The 27782-nt window shown below is 47.0% G+C and overlaps 1 protein-coding gene across 2 annotated transcripts in view; it reads left to right on the top strand.

Moving 5' to 3' along the window:
- The first annotated feature begins 4565 nt into the window (after positions 1-4565).
- Positions 4566-27782, top strand: part of MAP3K2 (mitogen-activated protein kinase kinase kinase 2) — a 39845-nt gene continuing 16628 nt past the window's right edge. For both annotated transcript variants that reach the window (XR_011314608.1, XM_069732678.1), the window contains exons 1-5: positions 4566-4908; positions 11451-11520; positions 21858-21976; positions 22424-22464; positions 27638-27737. Coding sequence is in view for 1 of the 2 variants with exons in the window: in XM_069732678.1 (XP_069588779.1) it covers positions 11517-11520; positions 21858-21976; positions 22424-22464; positions 27638-27737 (264 nt within the window). In the remaining variant the exon portion in view is untranslated. The remainder of the gene's footprint in view (positions 4909-11450; positions 11521-21857; positions 21977-22423; positions 22465-27637; positions 27738-27782) is intronic.

Genomic DNA, 27782 nt, shown 5'->3' with positions numbered 1-27782 from the left:
CCTCCATCTACATCCATAGACATTAATATTGAGAAAGTATGTGCCCCCCACATCCACCTCCGGGGGCTTCACTGTCCTCATCTACATCCATAGACATTAATATGGAGACAGTATGTGCCCCCCACATCCTCCTCCGGGGGCTTCTCTGTCCTCATCTACATCCATAGACATTAATATGGAGACAGTATGTGCCCCCCACATCCTCCTCCGGGGGCTTCTCTGTCCTCATCTACATCCATAGACATTAATATGGAGACAGTATGTGCCCCCCACATCCTCCTCCGGGGGCTTCTCTGTCCTCATCTACATCCATAGACATTAATATGGAGAAAGTATGTGCCCCCCACATCCACCTCCGGGGGCTTCTGTGTCCTCATCTACATCCATAGACATTAATATGGAGACAGTATGTGCCCCCTCATCCTCCTCCGGGGGCTTCTCTGTCCTCATCTACATCCATAGACATTAATATGGAGACAGTATGTGCCCCCCACATCCTCCTCCGGGGGCTTCTCTGTCCTCATCTACATCCATAGACATTAATATGGAGACAGTATGTGCCCCCCACATCCTCCTCCGGGGGCTTCTCTGTCCCCATCTACATCCATAGACATTAATATGGAGTCAGTATGTGCCCCCCACATCCTCCTCCGGGGGCTTCTCTGTCCTCATCTACATCCATAGACATTAATATGGAGAAAGTATGTGCCCCCCACATCCTCCTCCGGGGGCTTCACTGTACTCATCTACATCTATAGACATTAATATGGAGAAAGTATGTGCCCCCCACATCCTCCTCCGGGGGCTTCTCTGTCCCCATCTACATCCATAGACATTAATATGGAGAAAGTATGTGCCCCCCACATCCTCCTCCGGGGGCTTCTCTGTCCCCATCTACATCCATAGACATTAATATGGAGTCAGTATGTGCCCCCCACATCCTCCTCCGGGGGCTTCTCTGTCCTCATCTACATCCATAGACATTAATATGGAGAAAGTATGTGCCCCCCACATCCTCCTCCGGGGGCTTCTCTGTCCCCATCTACATCCATAGACATTAATATGGAGAAAGTATGTGCCCCCCACATCCTCCTCCGGGGGCTTCTCTGTCCTCATCTACATCCATAGACATTAATATGGAGAAAGTATGTGCCCCCCACATCCTCCTCCGGGGGCTTCTCTGTCCTAATCTACATCCATAGACATATGGAGAAAGTATGTGCCCCCCACATCCTCCTCCGGGGGCTTCACTGTCCTCATCTACATCCATAGACATTAATATGGAGAAAGTATGTGCCCCCCACATCCTCCTCCGGGGGCTTCTCTGTCCTCATCTACATCTATAGACATTAATATGGAGAAAGTATGTGCCCCCCACATCCTCCTCCGGGGGCTTCTCTGTCCCCATCTACATCCATAGACATTAATATGGAGAAAGTATGTGCCCCCCACATCCTCCTCCGGGGGCTTCTCTGTCCTCATTTACATCTATAGACATTAATATGGAGAAAGTATGTGCCCCCCACATCCTCCTCCGGGGGCTTCTCTGTCCCCATCTACATCCATAGACATTAATATGGAGTCGCTCCTCTGCAGATATAACGGCTCCGCTCTTCTAGAAGGAGTTGTACACGATTTTGGAGGCGGCCTCCATCCATAAGAGCATTTGTGAGGTCAGACCCTGATGTTGGGGGGAGGCCGGGTTCACAATCTCCATTATATGTGGAGGATGGGATTGGGGGTCCGGGCTCTGTGCAGCTGCTTATGTTCCCCTCCATGTCTGTATGGAGCTTGTGCAGTGGGCACAGTCATGGGGGGCAGATAAGGGTCTTCCCCAAACTTCCCCCAAAGCTGAAGCTAAAATTGTCCACAATTTCTGGTGCTGAAGATTAAGCTTTCCCATCACTGGAGCTGAGGGTCCGTGTCCCCCCTGATAACAGCCCATAGCAGTATCTCCCTCCACCATCAGTACAGGGGGCACAGCGCAGTCAGGGGGTAACGTCCTCCTGGAATCACCAAACCCAGACTCCTCCATCAGACGCAGATAGAGAAGTGCGATCCGTCCCTGCACAGAACCCGTCTCCTCCAGAGTCCAGTGGTGGCGGCTTTACACCGCTCCATCCGACGCTCGGCCTTGTGCTTGGTGATGTACGGCTGCATGCAGCTGCTCGTCCATGAAGCTCCCGGCGGGGGCCGCAGTGTTTGTGCTGATAACAGTGGAGGTCTGGACTCTGCAGTTATGGGGTCAGCAGAGCGGTGGTGACTTTTCTATCCTCTGCTCCTCAGCATTCGGCCCCCCGCTCAGTAGTTTTACGGGGGTCTTCACTTCGTGGCTGAGTTGCTGCGGTTCCTTCAAGTTCTACATAATATGGATGGTGATGGAGGAAGAAATGTCATGGACGGAATTGTTACTCCAGTGGCTCCTATTACAGGACTGCGCTGGTACCAGTGAACTCTGCAACACTGGCCGATCAGTCACATGGTAGTAAAGGCGATGGCATGGCGGGGGGCCGGAGGTTATATACCGGGGGTAATGGAGATTACTAATCAAACAATACAGTATGTGTATATATAAAAACTAAACAGTAAATATAACATGGAGTCAGACGTATTAAAAATATTAGGACAAATTGTTAAATAGCAGAATGGACACAAACAAAGAAAAAAAGGATATAATGTCCTCAAATAATCCAAATATAAAGTGTATTGTAAGATCAGGCGCTGGGGGAAGGAAGGGTACATACACACATGGAGAGCGTGGACGCACATCACATACGAGTATTGGCCTATGGCCATATATCAAATAATCCAATGATGGCTACATAGCTCAGTGCAGAATGGCACAGTATACATACAATGTAATTATCTACACCGCAGGTTAGCTGTGTAATAACATTAGTGAAGATATAGCACATTAATCTCAATGGTAACAGTGCAAGCAATCACCTGGACGTGTGTCCAACCCGACGCGCGTTTTGGCAAAGCTTTGAATTATTTTTTTTCTGTAACTTTCAGTGTCCAGTTTGGAGATTTTTTTTCCACCAGGATTTGTTTTCTGGTAGTGCCATGCACCTTTTCTTTTTCTGGTTTTCCCTGGAACTGAATATATATAATATAGTAGTGCGTGGGATAAACGAGTGACTGCTATTTTTAAATATAAGGTTGTGTTAAACTCCATTTATTTTCAATACAAAGAAAAACTAAAAATGTGTGTAGATCTGTAATGAAAATACAGCTGTCACTCACAGCAACCAATCAGCTTCCAGCTGTTAGGGAGGTTAGAAAATAAAAGCAGCGACCTGATTGGTGGTGACAGGCAACGCTTCGATTTTGCATATAAACAGATTTTACCGCCCCGGGCTGTCGACGTCTTGGAGACCGGCTTCAATGTTTTTGGTTTTGACTTTATTTTGCTGCGTCCGTAAATTTTCATAGAATAAATATTCACGTCGCCCTCGAAGCTTCAGTGCAGATTGTTATTGTGAAGTTGACACAGTAAACGTGAGGACGTGTGAAGCGTCAGGACATGGAGCCACCATATTAGCGTGTGTCCACCCATCCCAGGTGTTTATCAGGTGGTCGCTGCAGTGGAGGAAAACACGGGACAAATCTAAATGCTACAGAAATGTATCAGGAGTAAAGCAAAATTATAGCATTAAAATGATCTGTGATGAAACCCTGCGATCCTCCACACCGTACACCGGTCGTCTCTGCAGATCATTGCAGCTGGCTGCTGTATCCTGGTCAACATAGATGTCCGCGATCTGTAAACCTCCAGTGCAGGTATCGCAGGGTTACCGGCTATTAGGGGTCTCTCCACAACGCTCATCTGTCTCAGAACGCCGCATTCATTTTGTTACCATCATTCTGCATCAAAATGTCATCCTCTTTGGACCTGAGTTCTCTCTGTACACATGTGGTACCGCCATGGGGTCCTCCAGATGTGGTACCGCCATGGGGTTAAATGTGGCTCCTCCTGTTTTATGGACAGGACACGTTCTTCTTTGAACGCTCTGTCGTAACTAGTGATGAGCGAATAAACATTACTTGAGATTTCCCAGCTCGCTCGCTTGGGTGTCCTCCGAGTATTTTTTAGTGCTCGGAAATTTAGTTTTTCTTGCCGCAGCTGAATGATTTACAGCTATTAGCCAGCAAAAGTACATGTGGGGGTTCCCTTAGCAACCAGGCAACCCCCACATGTACTTATGCTGGCTAACAGATGTAAATCATTCAGCTGCAGCAAGAAAAACTAAATCTCCGAGCACTAAAAAATACTCGGAGAACCCCCGAGCGAGCGTGCTGGGAAATCTCGAGTAACAAGTATATTCGCTCATCACTAGTCCTGACGCCTCACACTTAATCACGAGTCCACAGTAAGAAATCTGCACTGAAGCTTGAAGAATGCAGAGAATGTACCGCGCCTGCGCAATTTACAAGTTCACCGATCACCTCAGCAAATGTGCAGCCACCTGTCAATCAAGTGCCGTGAACTCCCGCCCCCTTAACCACGCCCCTGGTGAGACGTCAGCCAGAGAACGCCACGAAGGAGGCAGCGCCCGCCCCCCCGTGACGTCACGTGTGTGGACGCCGCTCGGTTCTGGTCGCTGCTTGTCGCGCGCTCTCCTCGGCGCCCGGATTACCGCAGGATCTCCCGGACCCGCCGCCTCGTGCAGCCCCGACACCGGCTCCGGAGCGCGTGCTCCTCTCTGGCTGTAGTCGCCGCCGAGTCCGAATGGTCGCCATCTTGTGACAGGGCCGCTGGAGAGCTGCGGAGCCGCGGACTCATGTGACTGGTCCTCGGGCGGAGAGAAGAGCTGCCCCCGGGCCTGTGTCCCCCCGGACCCCGGGAGGAGCGGGCTGGGGGGCGGGGGAGGTGAGACCGAGGAAGACCGGACGGAGCGAGCACAAGTGAGTGACCCCGATATGTCGATATGTCCGATACCGCCGATATGTCCGATACCGCCGACACTGAGGATACCGCCGATATGTCCGATACCCCGATATTTATACATATTAGTCCAAAAAGAGAGGGTTGAGAACACATTCACCATATAGATACACTAATAGCCCAAGAGGTATATTAACTAGGCCACAGAATGTTTACATTCAAAAAATTCAAAGTTTATTAACAATAAATAGCATAAAACTATATTTTTAACATAATAATACGACAAGAATGCCTCCAATCCAATGAACCGGTGCTAGATGCATTGCAGGTATTTAGCCAGTAATAGTACTAAGGATATACACCAAGAATATTTCCATTTGTCATATGACTTATATCCTACAGCTAAAATATATATTTATGCTCAAATGGGCCGCTGAAGCAAAATATCCCACTGTGCTATAGTGCTAGTATAACTATAAAACAAGGGCTGTACCATGGCCTATATCTTTAACTATGAATGTACTTCACTCTGAATTGTGGCCCGAGCACCATGCATACACGAGCACCATGCATACACGAGCACCATGCATACACGAGCACCATGCATACACGAGCACCATGCATACACGAGCACCATGCATACACGAGCACCATGCATACACGAGCACCATGCATACACGAGCACCATGCATACACGAGCACCATGCATACACGAGCACCATGCATACACGAGCACCATGCATACACGAGCACCATGCATACACGAGCACCATGCATACACGAGCACCATGCATACACGAGCACCATGCATACACGAGCACCATGCATACACGAGCACCATGCATACACGAGCACCTAAATACACTCTGTTTATGTGACATAGTGACACAGGGGATTCCCAGCGATAACCTAATGAAGAGACATAATTACCTCTGCACATGCACACAGGACCGGTGCAGTACCCCTACGCGCGTTTCGATAAGATTCTTCTTCCGGGGGCGCCGGGCACCGGTCCTGTGTGCATGTGCAGAGGTAATTATGTCTCTTCATTAGGTTATCGCTGGGAATCCCCTGTGTCACTATGTCACATAAACAGAGTGTATTTAGGTGCTTGTGTATACATGGTGCTTGTGTATACATGGTGCTTGTGTATACATGGTGCTTGTGTATACATGGTGCTTGGGCCACAATTCAGAGTGAAGTACATTCATAGTTAAAGATATAGGCCATGGTACAGCCCTTGTTTTATAGTTATACTAGCACTATAGCACAGTGGGATATTTTGCTTCAGCGGCCCATTTGTGCATAAATATATATTTTAGCTGTAGGATATAAGTCATATGACAAATGGAAATATTCTTGGTGTATATCCTTAGTACTATTACTGGCTAAATACCTGCAATGCATCTAGCACCGGTTCATTGGATTGGAGGCATTCTTGTCGTATTATTATGTTAAAAATATAGTTTTATGCTATTTATTGTTAATAAACTTTGAATTTTTTGTCCGATACACCGATATACCGATATGTCCGATACACCGATATGTCCGATACACCGATATGTCCGATACACCGCCGACACTGAGGAAGCCGCCGATACGTCCGATACACCGCCGACACTGAGGAAGCCGCCGATACGTCCGATACACCGCCGACACTGAGGAAGCCGCCGATACGTCCGATACACCGCCGACACTGAGGAAGCCGCCGATACGTCCGATACCGCCAACATTTCTGTGCTGGTTTTGTAGTAGTCCCCCCACCACTAATGGTTCCGGCCCTATAGCTCCTGCACGGACCCCACATCTGGCCCCCAATATCGTCAGGTTCTGTCTCTAATGTAAGAAGTTAATAAGAAAATCTGTGACCCTGGAAGAGCAAGTGGTGGGGGGCAGATTACTGGATTCCCCTGCAGTGATCCTGCCCTAGCCTTCCCTGTCCCTCCACTACTGACACTGCCCCTTCTGCCCTGTTGCCCAGCGGCTAGGGGCTCCCCATCCTAACCTTGTCACCCCACTGGGGACCCCCTGCTCCCCTCGCTGTCTTGTCAGCCCATAGGGGACCTCCCACTCCTCCTCCTCTGGCTTGTCGCCCCACTGGGGACCCCCGCTCCCCAGCCTTCTCTTGTCACCCCACAGAGGACCTCCTGCTCCCCCTTTGCTATTTTGTTGCCCCACTGGGGACCTCCTGCTCCTCCACTACTGGGGACCCCCGCTCCCCAGCCTTCTCTTGTCGCCCCACTGGGGACCCCCACTCGCCAACCTTCTCTTTTCGTCCCACAGAGGGCCTCCCATTCCACTATGTTGTTGCCCCACTGTGGACCCCCGTTCCCCAGCCTTCTCGTCGCCCCACTGTGGACTCCCGCTCCCCCCCCTGTCTTGTCACCCCACACCCCAGCCTTCTTTCACCACCCCACAGGTGCCCCCCCCGTCTTGTCGCCCCACTGCTGCTGGTTTCTGCTTGTCGTACGGTAGATGCGTCCTGTGCACCGGGTGTGATGAAACGTGTCCTGTGAACTCCTCACTTCCCTTTTCTCTGCACCTCGTACATGTTCTGCTACATTGTGCAGGGTGAGGACATATCTGCAGCCTGCAGAACTCCTGCCTCGGGGCTTATTCACACAGCTCATCTTTTCCCAGTCCTTATAAGCAGCACTTGCCCGATTATAGTCAATGGCATCATTTAGAAAATCAGCAATAAAGATCATTGGGGAGAATTGATGGATCCGATAGCAGGATCACAGGGAACTGATCATCTTTGTTATATGAAGGTAGATCAAACAAAAACACAAAATAAGTGACAAAGCTGGTCCTGTTACTCCCCACTGACGGCAGCGTTTACGCAGCTGATCTTCTTCACTTTGAGTTCTGCACGTGCGCAGGGTCCAGTCTTGGGGAACCATTTATAGCAATAATATTTCTTAACTTGTTGGTTACTGTTATGCGAGTGTGGATACAATGTATCTGTCTGGAGTTCAGACTGCTGATATCACAGAGCAATATCTAGGCTGGATGCAATTGTTACAAACTCTCAGCTGTGAAGGGTTTTCAGCATCTGAATGTAAATGTGTTAATTCATTTATAGCAAGCAGAGATCTTGTAAGCTCTTATTAGAGATATTTATTGGATTGTCTTCTTCTGGCAGTGTCTCTTGGGCCAGTAACAGGTTGTCTGGCTGTGGCTTCAGGCCAAGTGTTCCTGTGTTTCTGGGGCTCATCACCACAAGAGCATGTGCTGTACCTCATTGTTCTTCCCATGGCGGGGGCTGCATCATTTCTACCAAGGACTTCAGGCTGATTCCACAGGAGCGATGCTTCCTTGTGTGGGGGCGACACTGAGATTTTTGGACTTGCACCCAGTGTTAAAATATGGATGGAAAATGTCAAAAGAGGAATTGCAATACCCATGTCCCAAACAGCTAGAGAGCTGCCTCTGCACAGCCACTTCCACATTTTTGACAACTCTTCTGGGCACCTCTCTATATTTCTTAAATGTTTCAGATGGGAGCAGCCCATGGGTAAGTTGTCATGAGAAACAACACGCACTTTATAAATAAAGGGAACTTGCAATAAGAGTAAGTTCACACTAGGTGTTTTTTTTTCTCTGCAGCAACAACTGATCTCTTGCCAGGAAAGAAGCTGTAGAAAGTGTTTTCCTTGTTTTTTTCTTACGTTTTTTGCTATATTTTTGGCATGCTAGAGTTCTCTTGTGCATGCTGATAGTTTAGTGCAAAAAAAAAGTCATATTATATAGAATTGGGTTTTCGCACAAAAAAAACACAGAAAAGCCTGATACCTGCGTTTTTGCTGATTTTCAGCATTTTTTCACCACTTATGTCAATGGGTGAATAACGTTGGAAAAAAAACGAGTGACATGCTATATTGTGGAAAAAACATGCAAAGCACAAAATACTGATGACAAAAAACCCATGATGTGTGAGATTTTAGAAATCTCATGCGTAGCTGGTACTGTAAAACACAGCTGAAAATTTGCATAAAAGCGCATTAAAAAGCGCCTGGTGTGAACTTACTGTAAAGGGAATTTCTCTGCTTATACGTACTCACTGGCTGTATGAACTCACCAGGTATGTTTGACTCTGAATCACTGCGGTTTCATAGAAAGACAGACTGCCACAGACTGAACCGGGCTGGGCACTAGTCAGATTGTCAGGTCCCCGGTGGCTTCTCCCCACCCGCTAGCCTAGAGGGACAGTCTCTGCCTATATGCCCAGGTAGGTAGAGACCTGTCAATCCAGGGCAGGAGGTGGGGAGAAGCCGCCAGGGACCTGCCTATCTGTCTCCAGAGCGCTTCGGTCCTCTGGGATTTTGGATGCAGTGTTTCAGTCAAATATACCTACCTGGCCAGTGCCTATGTGCTGTCCACAGATCCCTTTAGGCTATGTGCACACGTAAGAAAAGAGGTGCAGAATTTTCTGCACAAAATCCGCAGCTCCTGGCAGAATCCGCAGCCGCGTTTTTTATGCGGATTTTGTGCGTTTTTTTTATGCATAATTGCTGCAGATTTTGCCACTGCGGATTTTTAACATGGAGGGGTTGCAGAAACTCTGCAGATTCACACAAAATACGTGACATGCACTACTTTGAAATCTGCAGCAAATCCGCACTGATTTTTCTGCACCGTCTGCACATCTTTTTTTTTTTTCCACTAACATTGTACTGTACATCACAGTGCGGATCTGCAGCATTTCTGCGCGATAAAATCCGCTGCGGATCTGCAGCAAATACGCACCGTGTGCACATACCCTTACAGTGAACCTATGTTCAGATATTGGCAAAGTGCTTGTTAACCCCCAAAGCTTTTTTCGGTTTTGCATTTTCGTTTTTGCTCCACTCCTTCCCAGAGCCATTTCTTTTTTAGTTTTTCCATCATTATGGCCACGTGAGGGCTTATTTTTTGCGGGACGAGTTGTGCTTTTGAATGACATCATCGATTTTACCATGTAGTGTACTAGAAAACGGGGGAAAAAATCAAAGTGCGGTGAAATTGCAAAAATAGTGCAATCCCACACTTTGTTTGGCTCTCACAGCAAACTGGCATCAACAACCATAGAGGTCTTCAGGAGACCCCTCGGGTTGTCATGCCGACGCACTGCTAACCCCCGATCACGTGACGGGAGTCAGCAGTGCTCGTATTGGCCGGAAGCACTTGTTAAATGCCGCTGTCAGAGTTTGACAGCGGCAATTAACTGGTTAATAGGTGTGGGACGATCGTGATTCTGCCCGCGCCTATTGCGGGCACATGTCAGCGGGTTGCAAACAGCTGACATGTTGCGGCTTTGAGGTGGGCTCAACGCTGGAGCCCACCTCAAAGCGGGGGTACTGACGTCGGTAAGGGGTTAAACCAACTGATTGGCAGTTTTCTTCTGCAGTTCAGCAGCTGTGGCCGTACATATGCAGAGCTTACAAGCGCTTTCCAATAGTGCTTGTAAGCACTGCTCTGAAGCAGGCAGGTTTGCGGGGGCACGTTGTGATCTCCCAATCCAGCCTCGATGCCCCTGCCCCTCATCCAGTGCTGTGAGGTAGAGTGCACAGTTCAGGCCAGTGGCACAACAATGCTGCAGGGTCTATCAAGCAGAGGCTCACCGTCCCCAAAAATACGCGGCTGGGAGTGATACACTGCTGCAGGAGACCTTGGCACAACCCATGTAAAGATAGATTAATATTAGGAATTTTGCAAAACTGCAGTGGGGTAGCTGCACGCACCAGCATTTCATCAAATCCTTGGCTAGTCCTCTTGTTGCACATGTGATGCAGATTTACTGCAAATCTGCTGTAAAATCAGCAGTGGAAAATGTGCTCAATGTCTGACTGTAGTCCTGGATGACGCTTCTGAGCTCATTGAATGGTCGAGACATGACTTCACACAGCTCGGTCTGCTTGGATGTGACATGGTTTATTTGGTACGTTAGTGGTCTCTTTCCACCTGTCCTGTTTTTTATGGGGGTGACCCTCCTGGGTCATTACACCAGGTGCCCACCTTGTAGATTCAGCAGAGGGCTGTGCTGTGCGCTCAGTAACTTTTCTGGAAGGCCTGGTCCCAGGGGGCATCGATACTTTCAGTGTTTGTTTGGTGTTTAGTCTGCGGAGCGCTCCGCCGTCTGCACGTAATGTTCTGCTGCATCTTATTTTTATACTTTAGGAACCACGCACAACCATATTAGAGCTAGAAACACGATCTGTCTTCTGCCTGGGAAAATGAGTTGTATGTTTTTTTGGGTAGAATCCGAAGTCCTGCTGCTGCTCTTGAATTTCCAGCTGGACTGGTTTGCAGGTTTCAGACTTGTTCTGATTGTGTTTCCATGGCCGTGTACCCCCTTATGGTCCTGGGGGATGGGGGTGGGTTATCTAGGAATGTATGGGAAGACTTGGACCTGCCAAATTGCAATGCAGCTTTACTAAAAATGAGCTGTGCCCGACCTGGCTGCTGGGACTGCACCTTATAAAGGATCGTTCTTGGCCTTGGGGAGATCCCAGATTTATTTTGCTTTTATGTACATTTTGAAGAAAGCATCTAGATATAACACGTTTTCCTCTTGTTGCAGGAGAGGCGGGCGCTGCACATGGGACTCTCATCTCCCTGAGGCGACTGCTTGTACCAGGCTGCCATCATGGGTAAGTTACATCAGTGGAGCTGTATTTGCTGCAGCAATCACTCAATATATTATATATAAAAGGGGGTTGTCTGCACTCGGTAAAAACAATCATTACTAGTATTTTGTCTCATCCATAATCCTCACATGATCACTACAGCTATCGGCGGACATACCATTGGTGCATCCTGTGCGGCCACACAGGGGCCACTATCGCCTCCAAGCAGGTGGTATTGTGCATTATGAGAAGCTTTTGAACTTTAAAGGGCCAATTTATTGTTGTTGCACAGGGGGCCTCTTCTGTCTGTGTTCACTCCTGATTACAGCCAATAACATACTGTACATCCAGGTATTTCTGCTTAGGTCGGTGATTGGCTGCAGTGGTCACACAATTCATGGCTGTGCTGCCATCACTGCAGGATTACTGGAGTTGGGTGAGGGATTGAATACTTGAGAAATCATTTATTTTTATAGCATTTCTTGCCCTTTGTCAGGTTTTGAAACATATTAATGCTTTGTTATAGAATTAAATGTTCTGCAACTTATTAATGGACTTTGTGTTTCTTTTACCCAAGATCTTTGAGCTGACTGAATTATGTTCCTGATTACATTCATGTACAGCACTAATAATTCATCCATCTGATGATTGGATACAATTGTATTCAGTCTAAACAACCTGAATGTGAAATGGTTACATTGTATCTGTACAGGAAGCATGCATTAAACCAGGGGTCAGGAACCTTTTTGGCTAAGAGAGCCGTAAACGCCACATATTTTGAAATATAATTCCGCGAGAGCCGTGCAATATGTTTAAAGGGCCATTGACAGATCAATCGCTCCAATGTTCACTTAGTACAGCAAGGAATGCTCCTCCCTGCTGTATAAAGCCACAACTGGACTGAAACAATGGTAATTAGCAGTAAAAAATTAAATAAATAACTTACATTGTGAGCTTGCGATGCATGACATCAGTCCAGCAGTCTGGCTTCTTCTTTTTCCTGCGCATGACTGGAAGCTGGCATTCTTCCCACCTGATGTTGAGAGAATGCCAGATTTGAGTATATAGTATACAGTGTATATATAGTGTCAGTGTATAGGCAACACTGACTCACCAGTGACGTCTCTAGGTGAAGTCCTTCATCTTTCATCCAGCACAGACCGCCATCATTCCTTCCAGCCAGGACTCGTTTCTGCAGGAAATAACACAGTTATCTCGAGCTCCGCTTGCAGAACACATTACTTAATTTTTCACAACTTCTACATTACATCACATGAAGAAAAAAAGGCGATATAGTGTCACTCTGCACAGTAACCGTATCTACATTCTGCCCATGCCTCAAGTCCTGCCCCCAGTGTGTCCAGCATATTACCCCCATGTTGTCCAGCAATCTGCCCCAGTGTGTCCAGCATATTACCCCCATGTTGTCCAGCAATCTGCCCCAGTGTGTCCAGCATATTACCCCCATGTTGTCCAGCAATCTGCCCCAGTGTGTCCAGCATATTACCCCCATGTTGTCCAGCAATCTGCCCCAGTGTGTCCAGCATATTACCCCCATGTTGTCCAGCAATCTGCCCCAGTGTGTCCAGCATATTACCCCCATGTTGTCCAGCAATCTGCCCCAGTGTGTCCAGCATATTACCCCCATGTTGTCCAGCATATTACCCCCAGTGTGTCCAGCAATCTGCCCCAGTATGTCCAGCACTGCCCCCAGTGTGTCCAGCAATCTGCCCCAGTGTCCAGCCTTTCCCCAGTGTGTCCAGCAGTCTGCCCCAGTGTGTCCAGCATATTACCCCCAGTGTCCAGCATTGCCCCAGTGTGTCCAGCAATCTGCCCCATGGTCTCCTGTATTGCCCCAGTGTGTCCAGCAATCTGCCCCATAGTCTCCTGTATTGCCCCAGTGTGTCCAGCAATCTGCCCCATGGTCTCCTGTATTGCCCCAGTGTGTCTAGCATTCTGCCCCATGGTCTCCTGTATTGCCCCAGTGTGTCCAGCATTCTGCCCCATGGTCTCCTGTATTGCCCCAGTGTGTCCAGCATTCTGCCCCACGGTCTCCTGTATTGCCCCAGTGTGTCCAGCATTCTGCCCCACGGTCTCCTGTATTGCCCCAGTGTGTCCAGCATTCTGCCCCATGGTCTCCTGTATTGCCCCAGTGTGTCCAGTATTCTGCTCCATGGTCTCCTGTATTGCCCCAGTGTGTCCAGCATTCTGCCCCATGGTCTCCAGTATTGCCCCAGTGTGTCCAGCAATCTGCCCCATAGTCTCCTGTATTGCCCCAGTGTGTCCAGCATTGCCCCAGCCCACAGACAGTCAGACATAAAGAAAAAAAAAAAAAAAGTAAAATCCTCACCTCTCCCGTTCCTAGCGTAGGTCCGGTGCAGTCAGCGTCTCTCCGGCTCTGCGACGCTCAGGACAGAGAGGCTGAGCGGCGCGCACAGGAGTCACGTCATCGCGCCCTCTGCTCTGAGACGTCGCAGAGTCAGAGGACGCTGCAGCTGCCGGCGCCGCAGGAACCAATAGAGGTGAGTATTAGAGCGGGGGCGGGGCCCGGGGGTGGGGGGAGCTGGTCATGGCGGCGGACGGCGCCGCCCGAAGATTTAAAGGGGCGTCTTTTTTTTTTTTTTCTCCCCGCTTCCTACTTGCCGGCCCCCTGTCTGCGAGCCAGATACGGCCATCAAAAGAGCCATATCTGGCTCGCGAGCCATAGGTTCCCGACCCCTGCATTAAACTCTCTGGTCTGGATTCAATCACAGAACATTGTCTAAACTGATTATGAATATTCAAAGCATATCGCTGTGAGAAATATACAGCTAGAATGGTAAAAAAAAAAAGTCCAATTGCAAAGTTCTTTAACCCCCTTCCCGCCGCCGCCCTTTTTCGTTTTTGCGGTTTCGTTTTTCGCTCCCCTCCTTCCCAGAGCCATAACTTTTTTATTTTTCTGTCAATATGGCCATGTGAGGGCTTATTTTTTGCGGGTCGAGTTGTACTTTTGAACAACACCATTGATTTTACCATGTCTTGTACTAGGAAACGAGAAAAAAAATTCTGTGCGGTGAAATTGCAAAAAAAAAATGCAATCCCACACTTGTTTTTTGTTTGGCTTTTTTGCTAGATTCACTAAATGCTAAAACTGACCTGATATTATGATTCTCCAGGTCATTACGAGATCATAGACACCAAACATGTCTAGGTTATTTTTTATCTAAGTGGTGAAAAAAAATTCAAAACTTTGCTAAAAAAACAAAAAAAAAAACCATTTCCAGATACCCGTAGCGTATCCATTTTTCGTTTTCTGGGGTCGGGTGAGGGCTTGTTTTTTGCGTGCTAAGATGACATTTTTAATGATACCACTTTTGTGCAGATACGTTCTTTTGATCACCCGTTATTGCATTTTAATGCAATGTGGCGGCAACCAAAAAAACATAATTCTGGCGTTTCAATTTTTTTTTTCTCGCTGCGCTGTTTAGCGATCAGGTTAATGCATTTTTTTATTGATCGGGCGATTCTGAACGCGGCGATACTAAATATGTGTAGGTTTGACTTTTTTTATTGTTTTTTTTTTTTTTGGTTGGGGCGAAAGGGGGGTGATTTAAACTTTTATATTTTTTTTTTTTTTTTTGTTTCATATTTTTAAAAACATTTTTTTTTACTTTTGCCATGCTTCAATAGCCTCCATGGGAGGCTAGAAGCTGGCACCACTCGATCGGCTCAGCTACATAGCAGCGATTATCAGATGAGTTACATCCTGTATTATACCCCAGAGCTGCACTCACTATTCTGCTGGTGCAGTCTCTGTGTACATACATTACATTACTGATCCTGAGTTACATCCTGTATAATACTCCAGAGCTGCACTCACTATTCTGCTGGTGCAGTCACTGTACATACATTACATTACTGATCCTGAGTTACATCCTGTATTATACCCCAGAGCTGCACTCACTATTCTGCTGGTGCAGTCTCTGTGTACATACATTACATTACTGATCCTGAGTTACATCCTGTATAATACTCCAGAGCTGCACTCACTATTCTGCTGGTGCAGTCACTGTGTACATACATTACATTACTGATCCTGAGTTACATCCTGTATTATACCCCAGAGCTGCACTCACTATTCTGCTGGTGCAGTCACTGTGTACATACATTACTGATCCTGAGTTACATCCTGTATTATACTCCAGAGCTGCACTCACTATTCTGCTGGTGCAGTCACTGTGTACATACATTACATTACTGATCCTGAGTTACATCCTTTATTATACCCCAGAGCTGCACTCACTATTCTGCTGGTGCAGTCTCTGTGTACATACATTACATTACTGATCCTGAGTTACATCCTGTATAATACTCCAGAGCTGCACTCACTATTCTGCTGGTGCAGTCACTGTGTACATACATTACATTACTGATCCTGAGTTACATCCTGTATTATACCCCAGAGCTGCACTCACTATTCTGCTGGTGCAGTCACTGTGTACATACATTACTGATCCTGAGTTACATCCTGTATTATACTCCAGAGCTGCACTCACTATTCTGCTGGTGCAGTCACTGTGTACAGACATTACATTACTGATCCTGAGTTACATCCTTTATTATACCCCAGAGCTGCACTCACTATTCTGCTGGTGCAGTCACTGTGTACATACATTACGTTACTGATCCTGAGTTACCTCCTGTATTATACTCCAGAGCTGCACTCACTATTCTGCTGGTGCAGTCACTGTGTACATACATTACATTACTGATCCTGAGTTACCTCCTGTATTATCTTCCAGAGCTGCACTCACTATTCTGCTGGTGCAGTCACTATGTACATACATTACATTACTGATCCTGAGTTACCTCCTGTATTATACCCCAGAGCTGCACTCACTATTCTGCTGGTGCAGTCACTATGTATATACATTACATTACTGATCCTGAGTTACCTCCTGTGTTGGGGTATGTTTCCACGTTCAGTATTTGCTGCGGATTGGACACGGCGTACACCTGCAGCATCCAATCCGGAGCAGCCAGATCCACAATGCGTGCAGGGACACCCGCGGCTTCCCTGTGTAGACTTACATGTGGCTCATCTTTCTAGTCAATTTATCTTGTGGAGACGCACAGTCTCCGCAAGATAAATATCACTTTCCTATGTATAGGATGCAGTGATTCCGCATGGTTCAATGAACACATGCGGAATCACCACGCACAGGCGATCACCAGATGCTGATGATGGAGGCGACGGACGGTCACCAGACGCTGATGATGGAGGCGATGGGCGGTCACCAGACGCTGATGATGGAGGCGACGGGCGGTCACTAGACGCTGATGATGGAGGCGACGGGCGGTCACTAGACGCTGATGATGGAGGCGACGGGCGGTCACCAGACACTGATGCAGATGACAGGTGGTCACCAGATACTGATGATGGAGGCGACGGGCGGTCACCAGACACTGATGCAGATGACAGGTGGTCACCAGATACTGATGATGGAGGCGACGGGCGGTCACCAGACACTGATGCAGATGACAGGTGGTCACCAGATACTGATGATGGAGGCGACGGGCGGTCACCAGACACTGATGCAGATGACAGGTGGTCACCAGATACTGATGATGGAGGCGACGGGCGGTCACCAGACACTGATGCAGATGACAGGTGGTCACCAGATACTGATGATGGAAGCGACGGGCGGTCACCAGACACTGATGGAGGCGACGGGCGGTCATCAGATATTGATGGGATTTACATTTCTCTTTTCTTCTTTCTTTTTGCTTTTTTAATTGATACAAATAAACTATTAACCCTTCTTGTTCTTATAACTTCTTTACTGCGCAGCATTTTTTCACACCTTTCTAAAACACCTGCTCAGTGCTGTATGTTGGATTGTGCAGTTTTGCAGTGAATTGTGTTCTCGTCCTCTGTTCTTCAGACTGGTGCACAGTACCTGCATTGTGGGTGCTGGACCTTGCTGTGCTGATGTTTTCTTCACCATCGGAGCTGCTGCTGTAGAACCTCTTGCTTTTAGTGGTTTCCGTTACCTTTTCCACATCAGCCAGGGCCGAGGGGTGCCATTGTCTGTGCAGAATAAATGCGCCTTGGGGAGGATTGCGGTGTACAAATACATGATGTCATGTCTCGCATTGTGCCCGTGGTCAGACGGGAATTCCAAGTGTTGATAATTGCAGCGTTCACTTCATCACTGGCGCGTTATGGCTGTGGTGGCACCTGGGCTCGTCACCTTCAAATAAATATGTGGAGGTCTAGTAATGTAGAGATGAGCCGCGGCTCTGCGCCATTCTTATGTACCGTTAGGTTTTCTCGCTGATTTCTGCTGTCACTGGAGTTCAGTCCTGTAGAGCTGTAGATATCAGCACTGATCTCTCCTGATCTGAGTCTGTTACAATGTTTCGGTCCGGATTACAGAATGTTCTTCACACAGAATTTTTTTCGATGGATTTAGCTATTGGCTCAGCACTGTGTTGAAAGCATTAGCTGAGTTTGGGGAGCAATATCATTTTAATTAGATTAATACGACCAGCAACAGAGAGCGCGAGTTTATTCCAGGTTGCAAATTTAGATTTGACAAAATCTAGTAATGGGTAGATATTAAGTTGTAAATTAAATTGACTATGTTGAGACATGTGGATGCCTAGATATTTGAAATTGGAGACAATAGGCAACAACGAGCGAGTTTCAAGACGGGGCATTGGGGTATGAGAGAGGTAACAGAGTAGATTTGTCCCAGTTTATATATAGGCCGGAGAATTAAAGGGTCCTTCCCCTCTTTCCTGAGCATAATAATGTTTGCGTCATAAAATGTTTCAGGCATAAATCCTCCCTCCCAAACCCCACGAAACACCTTCAATTGGAGTGTTGCTAGCCAATCTCGATCTCCAGGGGCCTTCCCAGAGGCCATGTCCGCCATAGCATATTCCATGTCCTCCAGGGTAAACTCCGCATCCATAAAGGCTTGTTGGGCTGAGCTCAATGTGGGAAGTGTTACATCTGATAGATAATCGAAACATTCCAAAATATCAAGGCCGTTACTAGATTTATGTAACGACTTATAGTAATCATGAAAGCAATGGAGTATTTCAGCAGTCGAGGATACTAATGAGCCATCCGGTGCACAAATCTGCAGTGTTGTTAGAAGTATTATGTTGACGCACTAAGAAAGCCAAAAATTTTCTTGCTTGATTTCCCAGTTCAAAATAGAATTGACGAGTAAAGAATAATTTGCGTTTAGACTTAGTGTCTGCATGCTGAGTATATAGCCTTTGAGAAGTGAGCCATTCACCCTATTACCATTAGTTTGATTAGATATATATGCGGCCTCCGAGTCTTTCAACCGTTGTTCTATCTCATCGTCCTCTCTCGCGGTCACTCTTTTGATATAAGAAATTGTAGAAGACAAGCACCCCTTAAGTATGCCTTTAGGGTGTCCCAAAATAGACTGATATTCTGGGTGAGCTGAGGTGAAACAATTCAACTGATCAACCGTCCTATCATTAGAATCCATTAGTTTCAGCCACAATGGATTCAATTGCCAGAACATACCATTAATTGAGTTCCCATATTTTAAGTTTCAGAATAACTGGACTATGGTCCGAGATCCCCCTATTGCCATGTTCAACACTGTCCACCCACAATGCCAACCCACTGGACCCAAATATATAGTCCATACGAGAGATCGCCTAGTGGATGAGTGGCAAGTATATCCCCTAGTCTCAGGGTGACGTATTCTCCATAAGTCCAGGTTATAGACACATAATATCACATATTCACGAGAGTTGATTAATGCTTGCACAAAGACCGTGCCTCTCAGGATCCCTCCCAGCTTCCCATCTGACATCTCTGTGTTAGCAGAGAAGCTCCTCTCGAATAGCTAGTATGGACTGTGTGGATAAACCGCTGTACCCACGGCTTCTGTACACATCGGGCTGTATCCCTGGTCAGGTGTGTCTCCACCGGTGCTACAACATTAACGTTTAATCTGTGAAAATACCTTCATTTTCTTCCAGGGAGTTTTAATACCCCGTATATTCCAAGTCATCCATATAATCTCAGATCCCATACTTATATTTAAAAGAGAGAATAATGTGCATTACTACTCGGACAAAGTTCAGAGACATCACACAGAGCACAAAAATGCTGTTGGCGGCGACTTTACACACATAACAGACAAAACTAACATAAAGACCAAAAGCGAGCAGTATAGGAGTGAAGTCCTGTACTCCTACACTCAGATAGAAAAGGGGGTACCCTCAGTGAATCCAGCGTCCGGTATTGTTGATGGACTCGGCGCCCGTATAGAGAGCTCCGCTTGTTTAGCCATTAGACTAGAAAGATTTTGTTGGATTAGTACATTAGGATTCTTTTGCATTAGACACCTTGTTGGACCGTAACCATTCAGTTACTTCCGCTGGGTCTGTAAAGAATATGGAGGAACCTTCATGGACAATTTGCAGTCGAGCTGGATAGAGCATAGAGTAGATGACATTTTTGTCTCCAAGTTGCTTCTTGATTTCCATAAACCGTGCCCGCTGTTTTTGGAGCTCAATTGAAAAGTCCGGAAAAATCGAAATTGTAGCATTGTTGAATTTGATATGGGCCTTTTTTTCCCCGTGCCAAACGAAGAATAGCTGCATCCCTATCCCTACAGTTAAGGAGACGCGCCAGAAAAGGTCGAGGTGGAGTTCCAGGGGGGGAGAGGTCTTGTAGGGACCCTGTGGACCCTCTCCACCGAGAATGTTGAGGAAAATTCATCCCCCAGAGAGGCCCTGAGCCAGTCTTCCAGGAATTACTCAGGTTGCTGACCCTCCGAACGTTCCGGCAGGCCAATAGTTTGGATATTATTTCGGCGTAGTCTGTTCTCCTCCATATCGTCTGCCTTTTGTTTCCAGGCGTTTATAGAGCCAGCCACTTTCGTCAGTTTAGCCTCCATAGGGGTGATGGTATCTCTATATGGGACACTCTTGTTTCCACCTCTGTAATGCGCCCCTCATGGCCTGCATATCATGCCGTAGACGACCCACCTCAGAATGCACATCCTCTATTTTTTCAGTAAGAGATGATCTAGTTAGGGATATAGCCTGCATTAATTGCTCAGACGCCTGTTTAATAGTCAATTCGTCTTGTTCACCCTCCTCATTGCTATCAGAGAGGCGTTTTTTTCGCTGGGCCTGTGAGGTGTTGTTCCTAAGAGTTCGTACACTATCAGGGGGATCATCCCTGGCATAGCTTTTTAATTTGTCAGCAGCTCCTGCTCCCTTGGAATGGTGCATGGCTAACAGCAACAAGGTTCCACAAAATGATTACAATTGTATTTATGGAGAATCCACGTTCCAGTCGCGGACTCAGCAGGGTTAGATGCAGAGTTTATATCCTAAAGTGACTCTGGATAGACAGATGGGATATTAAGAATTGTAAATGTAGCAGCTTTAAGTCTTCACCCGGGTTCCGTGCACCAGAGCGGGCACCGTCTCCACAGAGCAGCAGCAGGGAGGGGGTTAATCCCTCCGAAGTAATGGCGCTGGCAGGGTGAGTGTCTACCATAGGGGAGCACAGGGCCCAATTCTTCAGAGCACACACCGCAGGTCCCCTTATGATCTCAGGATGTATGCTCCCCTGCTGAGCGGCACCGCAATGATGGCAAGTAGCGTCGCTTCCCCTCCTGTCAGGGAACGCGCTTTAGAAATGGCCGCTGTCCCACACAGGCACCGCCGCCCGCCCAGGTCCTCAGACTCCCGGTGCCCCAAAGTTCCACAGCACTCACCCGCAGATGTCGGGAGACTCTCGGAGCCCAAGGGGGGAATCCTGCCGCTGATTAAGCTTGGCGCTGCGACCCGTCCGGTCGGAACGTGCGCTTAGAAAATGGCCGCCACTACACGTGGATCCCTCTGTCCGTCCAGGCCTCCTTGGCTCCCGACGTTCCAGATCCTCACAACACCCTTCCACAGAGGTCACAAGCCTCCCAAGGTCCAGGGGTTCTGATACCGGCAGGTATAACTTGTTAAACAAAATGTAGGGTAAAACCAGCGTTGTGTCCCGGTCGTTTATAGGATTGATGCGTATCTTGTAGTCAGACCCTGTGCATAAAATGATGGACATTACATTTTGGTTGGGATTTCCGCCCTTTAAATAAATCTGCCTCGTTTTGCAGCTTCACGATCAGTCGCTGCTTATAGGCAGCATATATGTGGGTTAGTCGGGGGTGTCTGCCTGGGATGGGGATTATCACAGCGGTGTGTGTAGGAATAACGTGACTGCGTTGTGTATTTTTCTGTACAGTTGATGACATGTAGCTAAATGTTTCTCTAATCATTTGTCTGTATAAGTGATCCATGGTTATCCTCTCCCCCTGCAGATGAGCAGCAGGCCCTGGACTCCATCATGCAAGACCTGGTTGTCCTCCACAAGGCCAGCAGACCGTCCCTGTCTCTGCACGAATCCAGCGCAACCAAATCCAGCTCTCCCAAGAAGCAGGTAGGCGTCAGCGTGCAGGAGACGACCATGACACCCAACATGCTGTAACATAGGTCTATTCGCCTCTTTAAAGGGGTTTTCGAGTTTTGTAAAATGCCTGTTCCCTGGCTGTAGTTTAAAAAAAAAAAAAAATCCCTTAAATTTCTCAGCTGTGATTTTTGCTGCTGATTTTTACTGCAGGTTTCACCATTTGCAGTACATGGGGTTAAATCTGCATCAGAATCCACCACAAATCAACACACAATTTACTTGCAGAATCTTCAGCTGAAGATCTGTAAATGCACCCATAAAGGTATATGTACTCTGCTCTGGAGCTACTTGGATTGTGCTTTTCTGATCTTTTGTCGTTTCTTACCCTCCAGTCACACCCAGAGCTCCGAGCACAATCCTGTAGCTCCGGTACAGGTCTACTTCCACCTATCTGATTTATTTCTTACTGTTTTGCAGAATGATGTCCGTGTAAAGTTTGAACATCGTGGAGAGAAAAGGTGAGCTGAAAATAACGATCTGTCTATAATTATTGGCCTTCACCATGGTTACATACATACATAAAGTATATGCACCTCCACCCCCTGAGAATGGGTCTATAGCATCACACATTGGTGCAAAGTAAAGTTGAGAACTGCAGTCTCCATAGTCAGCCCTTATCATCCTGTGTACCCTGGTAGTGGCTGCCGCCTTTATCCTTGTGCTCTTGTGGTGTTGCTTCATTGCTGGTGATCCCCAGGTCTTCATGTGCAGTCACTATGAAGGGGGAAAGGCAGCAGATTCATAGTCTGGGTTTTCTGTGGTCAAGCAGCCATACACGAGCCTGAGATCACCATGTATAATGCCAAGCCCAGGTTGTACAGATGTAAAGCCACTAGCACTGGACCCTCGAGCATCCACGCCATCATGTCTAATGGAGGCAGATACCAGGACAACTTATTCTGTGATGTCCATAGTCAGGAGGAGAAGCCAGGATGGTTCAGGGCCTTTAGGGTTAGCTAAATCGTAATCCTATAGCTGCAGTGACCGCTAGAGTTGTGAGTTTTCATCTTTCCAACCATATTATGGAAATACTCTTTCCATGTAAGTACATCCATGAACCAGGCACAAATTGAGGCTCAGAGAGTGAAAGAACCCAACTTGGGCCTGATCCAACACCTCTGGGATAAACACGGAGCTCAGACTGTCCGTTATTGTCCAACCTGTGCTGCTCCGATGGCTGAATGCACACGTTTCCTGGCAGCCTGGTCCCTCCAACTAGTGGGGTGGCTCCCACAGACTGGAGCAGTGGTGCATAAATCAGATCTCCAATCTATTCAGACAGGACTCTACAGTGATCGGACCCCCAAAGATTAGTAAGTTATTCCAATAAGACAGATGAGGGAACTTATCCAGTTAGTACAAACCCCTTAAAGCTCCGTGGTTTGGTAAGGGTGTTGTGCCATTCTGGTGTGATGATTGTGGGGTCAGATATTGCAGGAACAGTGCAATAATTTATCATGTCTGCTGAAAAGACGCCAGCTATTTCTTATCCATTCTATGAGGGGTTATTACATGAAGCTGTGTGCTGATTCTCCCCCGGCGCTGTCACTTTACTGCAGCTGATCCCTCACATTCCTCTGGTGTTGGTATGTACCGCACTTATCAATGCCACCACATGACAGTGAGCAAAGGTTACCGGCACGGGCCGCAGCCGCACACCATGTGCTACCAAGTGTCCTTCAGTGCTATTGAACCAGGACCCACAGAACAGTAGGATTATGTCCTTATCTTCAAGTGAAACTCCAGTTTCCAGTAATAATTTGCTAGGACGTGACTGCGGCTGTAAATCCTCCTGGGGATCCGATCACACGGGCCGTGCTGGCGCAGCGGAAGAACTTGAAGCTTTTGTAGGGTTTTTTGAAAAAGAAACTGGTTCTAGAAAAAAGTGTTCCTAGAACTGTAAGGCCGGACGTGAAGTTCTACTTGTGGTTACAATGCGGTTAACATTTCTTATTGAAGTCGTCAGTCAGTGACAAATACTTTGCACGTGAGTGACATTTCATAAAAAAACACCTTCACCATCTCATCGCGTCTGCAAGGAAAATGCAGCAAAACCACAAATGATGTAAGCCCGTAACAGCGACGTCCTGGACAAAACCAGCCCTGCGGCATCTCGTCATCCGTGGGGGCGCTTCTTAAGGAGAAGGCCACATGTGCCAGGAGAAAATCTGCATAAATATCTGCTTATGTTAGATGTAGATGCCATGTATCAGACATTGCACCCCTGTTACTTTAAGAGGTAAAATCTGCAACAGGCATTGACTTACTGCAGATCTGAAAATCCGCACAAAAATGTTTACCAACTGCAGAATCTCCTCCACTTGGCTAGTAATATCGGAAAATTAACGTGGCGGAATTTCTTTTTTTAAACTTTTTATTGAAAGATTCCACAGGATAAAAAGTTACAAACATATAATATAGTATAAGGTCAGAATGATTCAAACATTTACCTTTACCCATTCAATACAAGAACATGGATGTAACATTACACTCTCAATAATAAACAAATGGAGAAAAGTGAACAAACAGATTGGAGCATAGTGTATTAGGACAGGTTCCGTTATGAAGCATTGCACTCTGGACTAAATTAGCTGGTTCTTTATTATAATTCAGAACACACCTTTAGTCTGTCTATATCATATATCACAATCCATGTGTCTAAAGGAACACACACCAGGGCTCGTAACGTGAGACTGACCATATCCTATGGAGCTTCAGGGGACATCCTCTATTTCTATACAATATATTCTCATATGGTATTATATCACTCAATATATATTTTTTAACCTCTGGTTGATAGTAGGAGGCTTCTCCACCATCCATCTTAGTGCTTTTATTTTCTTACCAATAAATACATTATAACCTCCCTGAGAAATATCCTATCATAGGGCGACCACAATTCTTCATCCACAATGCCCAAAGTACATATCACTGGACCACAATCAATTGGTATCCCATTCATCCTTATCCGTACATGGTGGAATTTCATGGGGATTTTGACCCATACTACTTGCTAAAATCTAGTGCAGATGCCTAAGCGTGCTGATTTGAACTGCTCATTGTGAGACAAAGACATGCTGCCACATCTTCATGCAGAAAGTGCATTAGTAGCTATGCATGCAGATCTACAGAATTTCAAATTGCAAATCTATGGCACAAAATATGTCACAGCTTAGTTCTGTCAGGAATTATGGAATCTCAATACACAGCCTTATACAGCCACCACTAGGGGGAGCTCAGTACGTATAAATTTCTACAGCCACCACTAGGGGGAGCTCACTACATACAGATTTCTACAGCCACCACTAGGGGGAGCTCACTACGTATAAATTTATACAGCCACCACTAGGGGGAGATCACTACATACAGATTTCTACAGCCACCACTAGGGGGAGCTCACTACGTATAAATTTATACAGCCACCACTAGGGGGAGATCACTACATACAGATTTCTACAGCCACCACTAGGGGGAGCTCACTACATACAGATTTCTACAGCCACCACTAGGGGGAGGTCGCTACATACAGATTTCTACAGCCACCACTAGGGGGAGGTCGCTACCTACAGATTTCTACAGCCACAACTAGGAGGAGGTCGCTACATACAGATTTCTACAGCCACCAGTAATGGGAGCTCGCTGCATACAGATTTCTCCAGCCACCACTAGGGGGAGCTCACTACGTATAAATTTATACAGCCACCACTAGGGGGAGCTCGCTACATACAGATTTATACAGCCACCACTAGAGGGAGCTCACTACGTATAAATTTATACAGCCACCACTAGGGGGAGATCACTACATACAGATTTCTACAGCCACCACTAGGGGGAGCTCACTACATACAAATTTATACAGCCACCACTAGGGGGAGATCACTACATACAGATTTCTACAGCCACCACTAGGGGGAGCTCACTACGTATAAATTTATACAGCCACCACTAGGGGGAGATCACTACATACAGATTTCTACAGCCACCACTAGGGGGAGCTCACTACATACAGATTTCTACAGCCACCACTAGGGGGAGGTCGCTACATACAGATTTCTACAGCCACCACTAGGGGGAGGTCGCTACCTACAGATTTCTACAGCCACAACTAGGAGGAGGTCGCTACATACAGATTTCTACAGCCACCAGTAATGGGAGCTCGCTGCATACAGATTTCTCCAGCCACCACTAGGGGGAGCTCACTACGTATAAATTTATACAGCCACCACTAGGGGGAGCTCGCTACATACAGATTTATACAGCCACCACTAGAGGGAGCTCACTACGTATAAATTTATACAGCCACCACTAGGGGGAGATCACTACATACAGATTTCTACAGCCACCACTAGGGGGAGCTCACTACATACAAATTTATACAGCCACCACTAGGGGGAGATCACTACATACAGATTTCTACAGCCACCACTAGGGGGAGCTCACTACGTATAAATTTATACAGCCACCACTAGGGGGAGATCACTACATACAGATTTCTACAGCCACCACTAGGGGGAGCTCACTACATACAGATTTATACAGCCACCACTAGGGGGAGCTCGCTACATACAGATTTATACAGCCACCACTAGAGGGAGCTCACTACGTATAAATTTATACAGCCACCACTAGGGGGAGATCACTACATACAGATTTATACAGCCACCACTAGAGGGAGCTCACTATATACAGATTTATACAGCCACCACTAGGGGGAGATCACTACATACAGATTTCTCCAGCCATCACTAGGGGGAGGTCGCTACCTACAGATTTCCACAGCCACTACTAGGGGGAGCTCACTACATACAGATTTTACATCCTCCACTAGGAGGAGCTCACTACATATAGTTTTCCACAGCCACCACTAAGAGGAGCTCACTACATACAGATTTACACCAGAGCAAGGCTATATAGAACTCCATATTAAATCTAAATACATTGATCTATCCCACCTAGTGGAGCCTTCAGAAAGGCATGATTTGTCATTAAAGTGCCACTCCGGCGTTCTTATTTTTGTTTTTTTATCTCAGTGGTGGAACTAATCTCAGTGCTCCTAGTCTTACACTTACCAGCCGCCGTCTTCATCTTTCATCGACAACGCTCCGGTCTGTGTTCTGCACTTTGTGACTTCTGGATCGTTGCAGTGTTTGCTGGAGTGATCCACTAGTCACAACTCTATAGTCTGAGGCCTGAATGAGGCTCATAGACTTACATTGAGAGCTTGGGACTTCTGGTCAGTCAGAATTTGTGGTCGCAGAATGGCGGCACAGAACCAGAGCGGTGCGGGGAGAAGCAGAAGACAGCGGGTGTTGAGTATGATACTGGGGTCAGAGATCTTAGATTGGTTGCACCTTTCCTACGCTGACATAAAGTGGTGCTTTAAAGGAAATCCAGGGATTTAGATCTCTGATTTGGGAGATTGGATGTTCATGTACACAAGTTTTCTCCCACTTAGCTACATGCACATTTTGAGCTCTGCTGCATGCAGTGTCCCGGATGCAGACAGTCGCTCTGGAGGCGTTTGTGTTACTGTGTTGATGTGTGACTTGGTAAATGTGTTTTCCTCTGACCTGGCTAACTCCGTGAGAAGGCCGAACCAGCCGGACTAATGCAATAATCACTTGTTTACAGGATCCTGCAGTTCCCCCGGCCGGTCCTATTGGAGGATCTGTGCGCTAAAGCTAAAGTGGCCTTCGGGCAGTGCATGGATCTGCACTACAGCAATAATGAGGTGAGAGGCTACTGATTAACTCATGAAATGCTGGAGGATGAGAGC

This window comes from Ranitomeya imitator, chromosome 7 (assembly GCF_032444005.1).
Source record: "Ranitomeya imitator isolate aRanImi1 chromosome 7, aRanImi1.pri, whole genome shotgun sequence".
NCBI lineage: Eukaryota > Metazoa > Chordata > Amphibia > Anura > Dendrobatidae > Ranitomeya > Ranitomeya imitator.
This window is presented reverse-complemented; position numbering and strand designations above follow the sequence as displayed.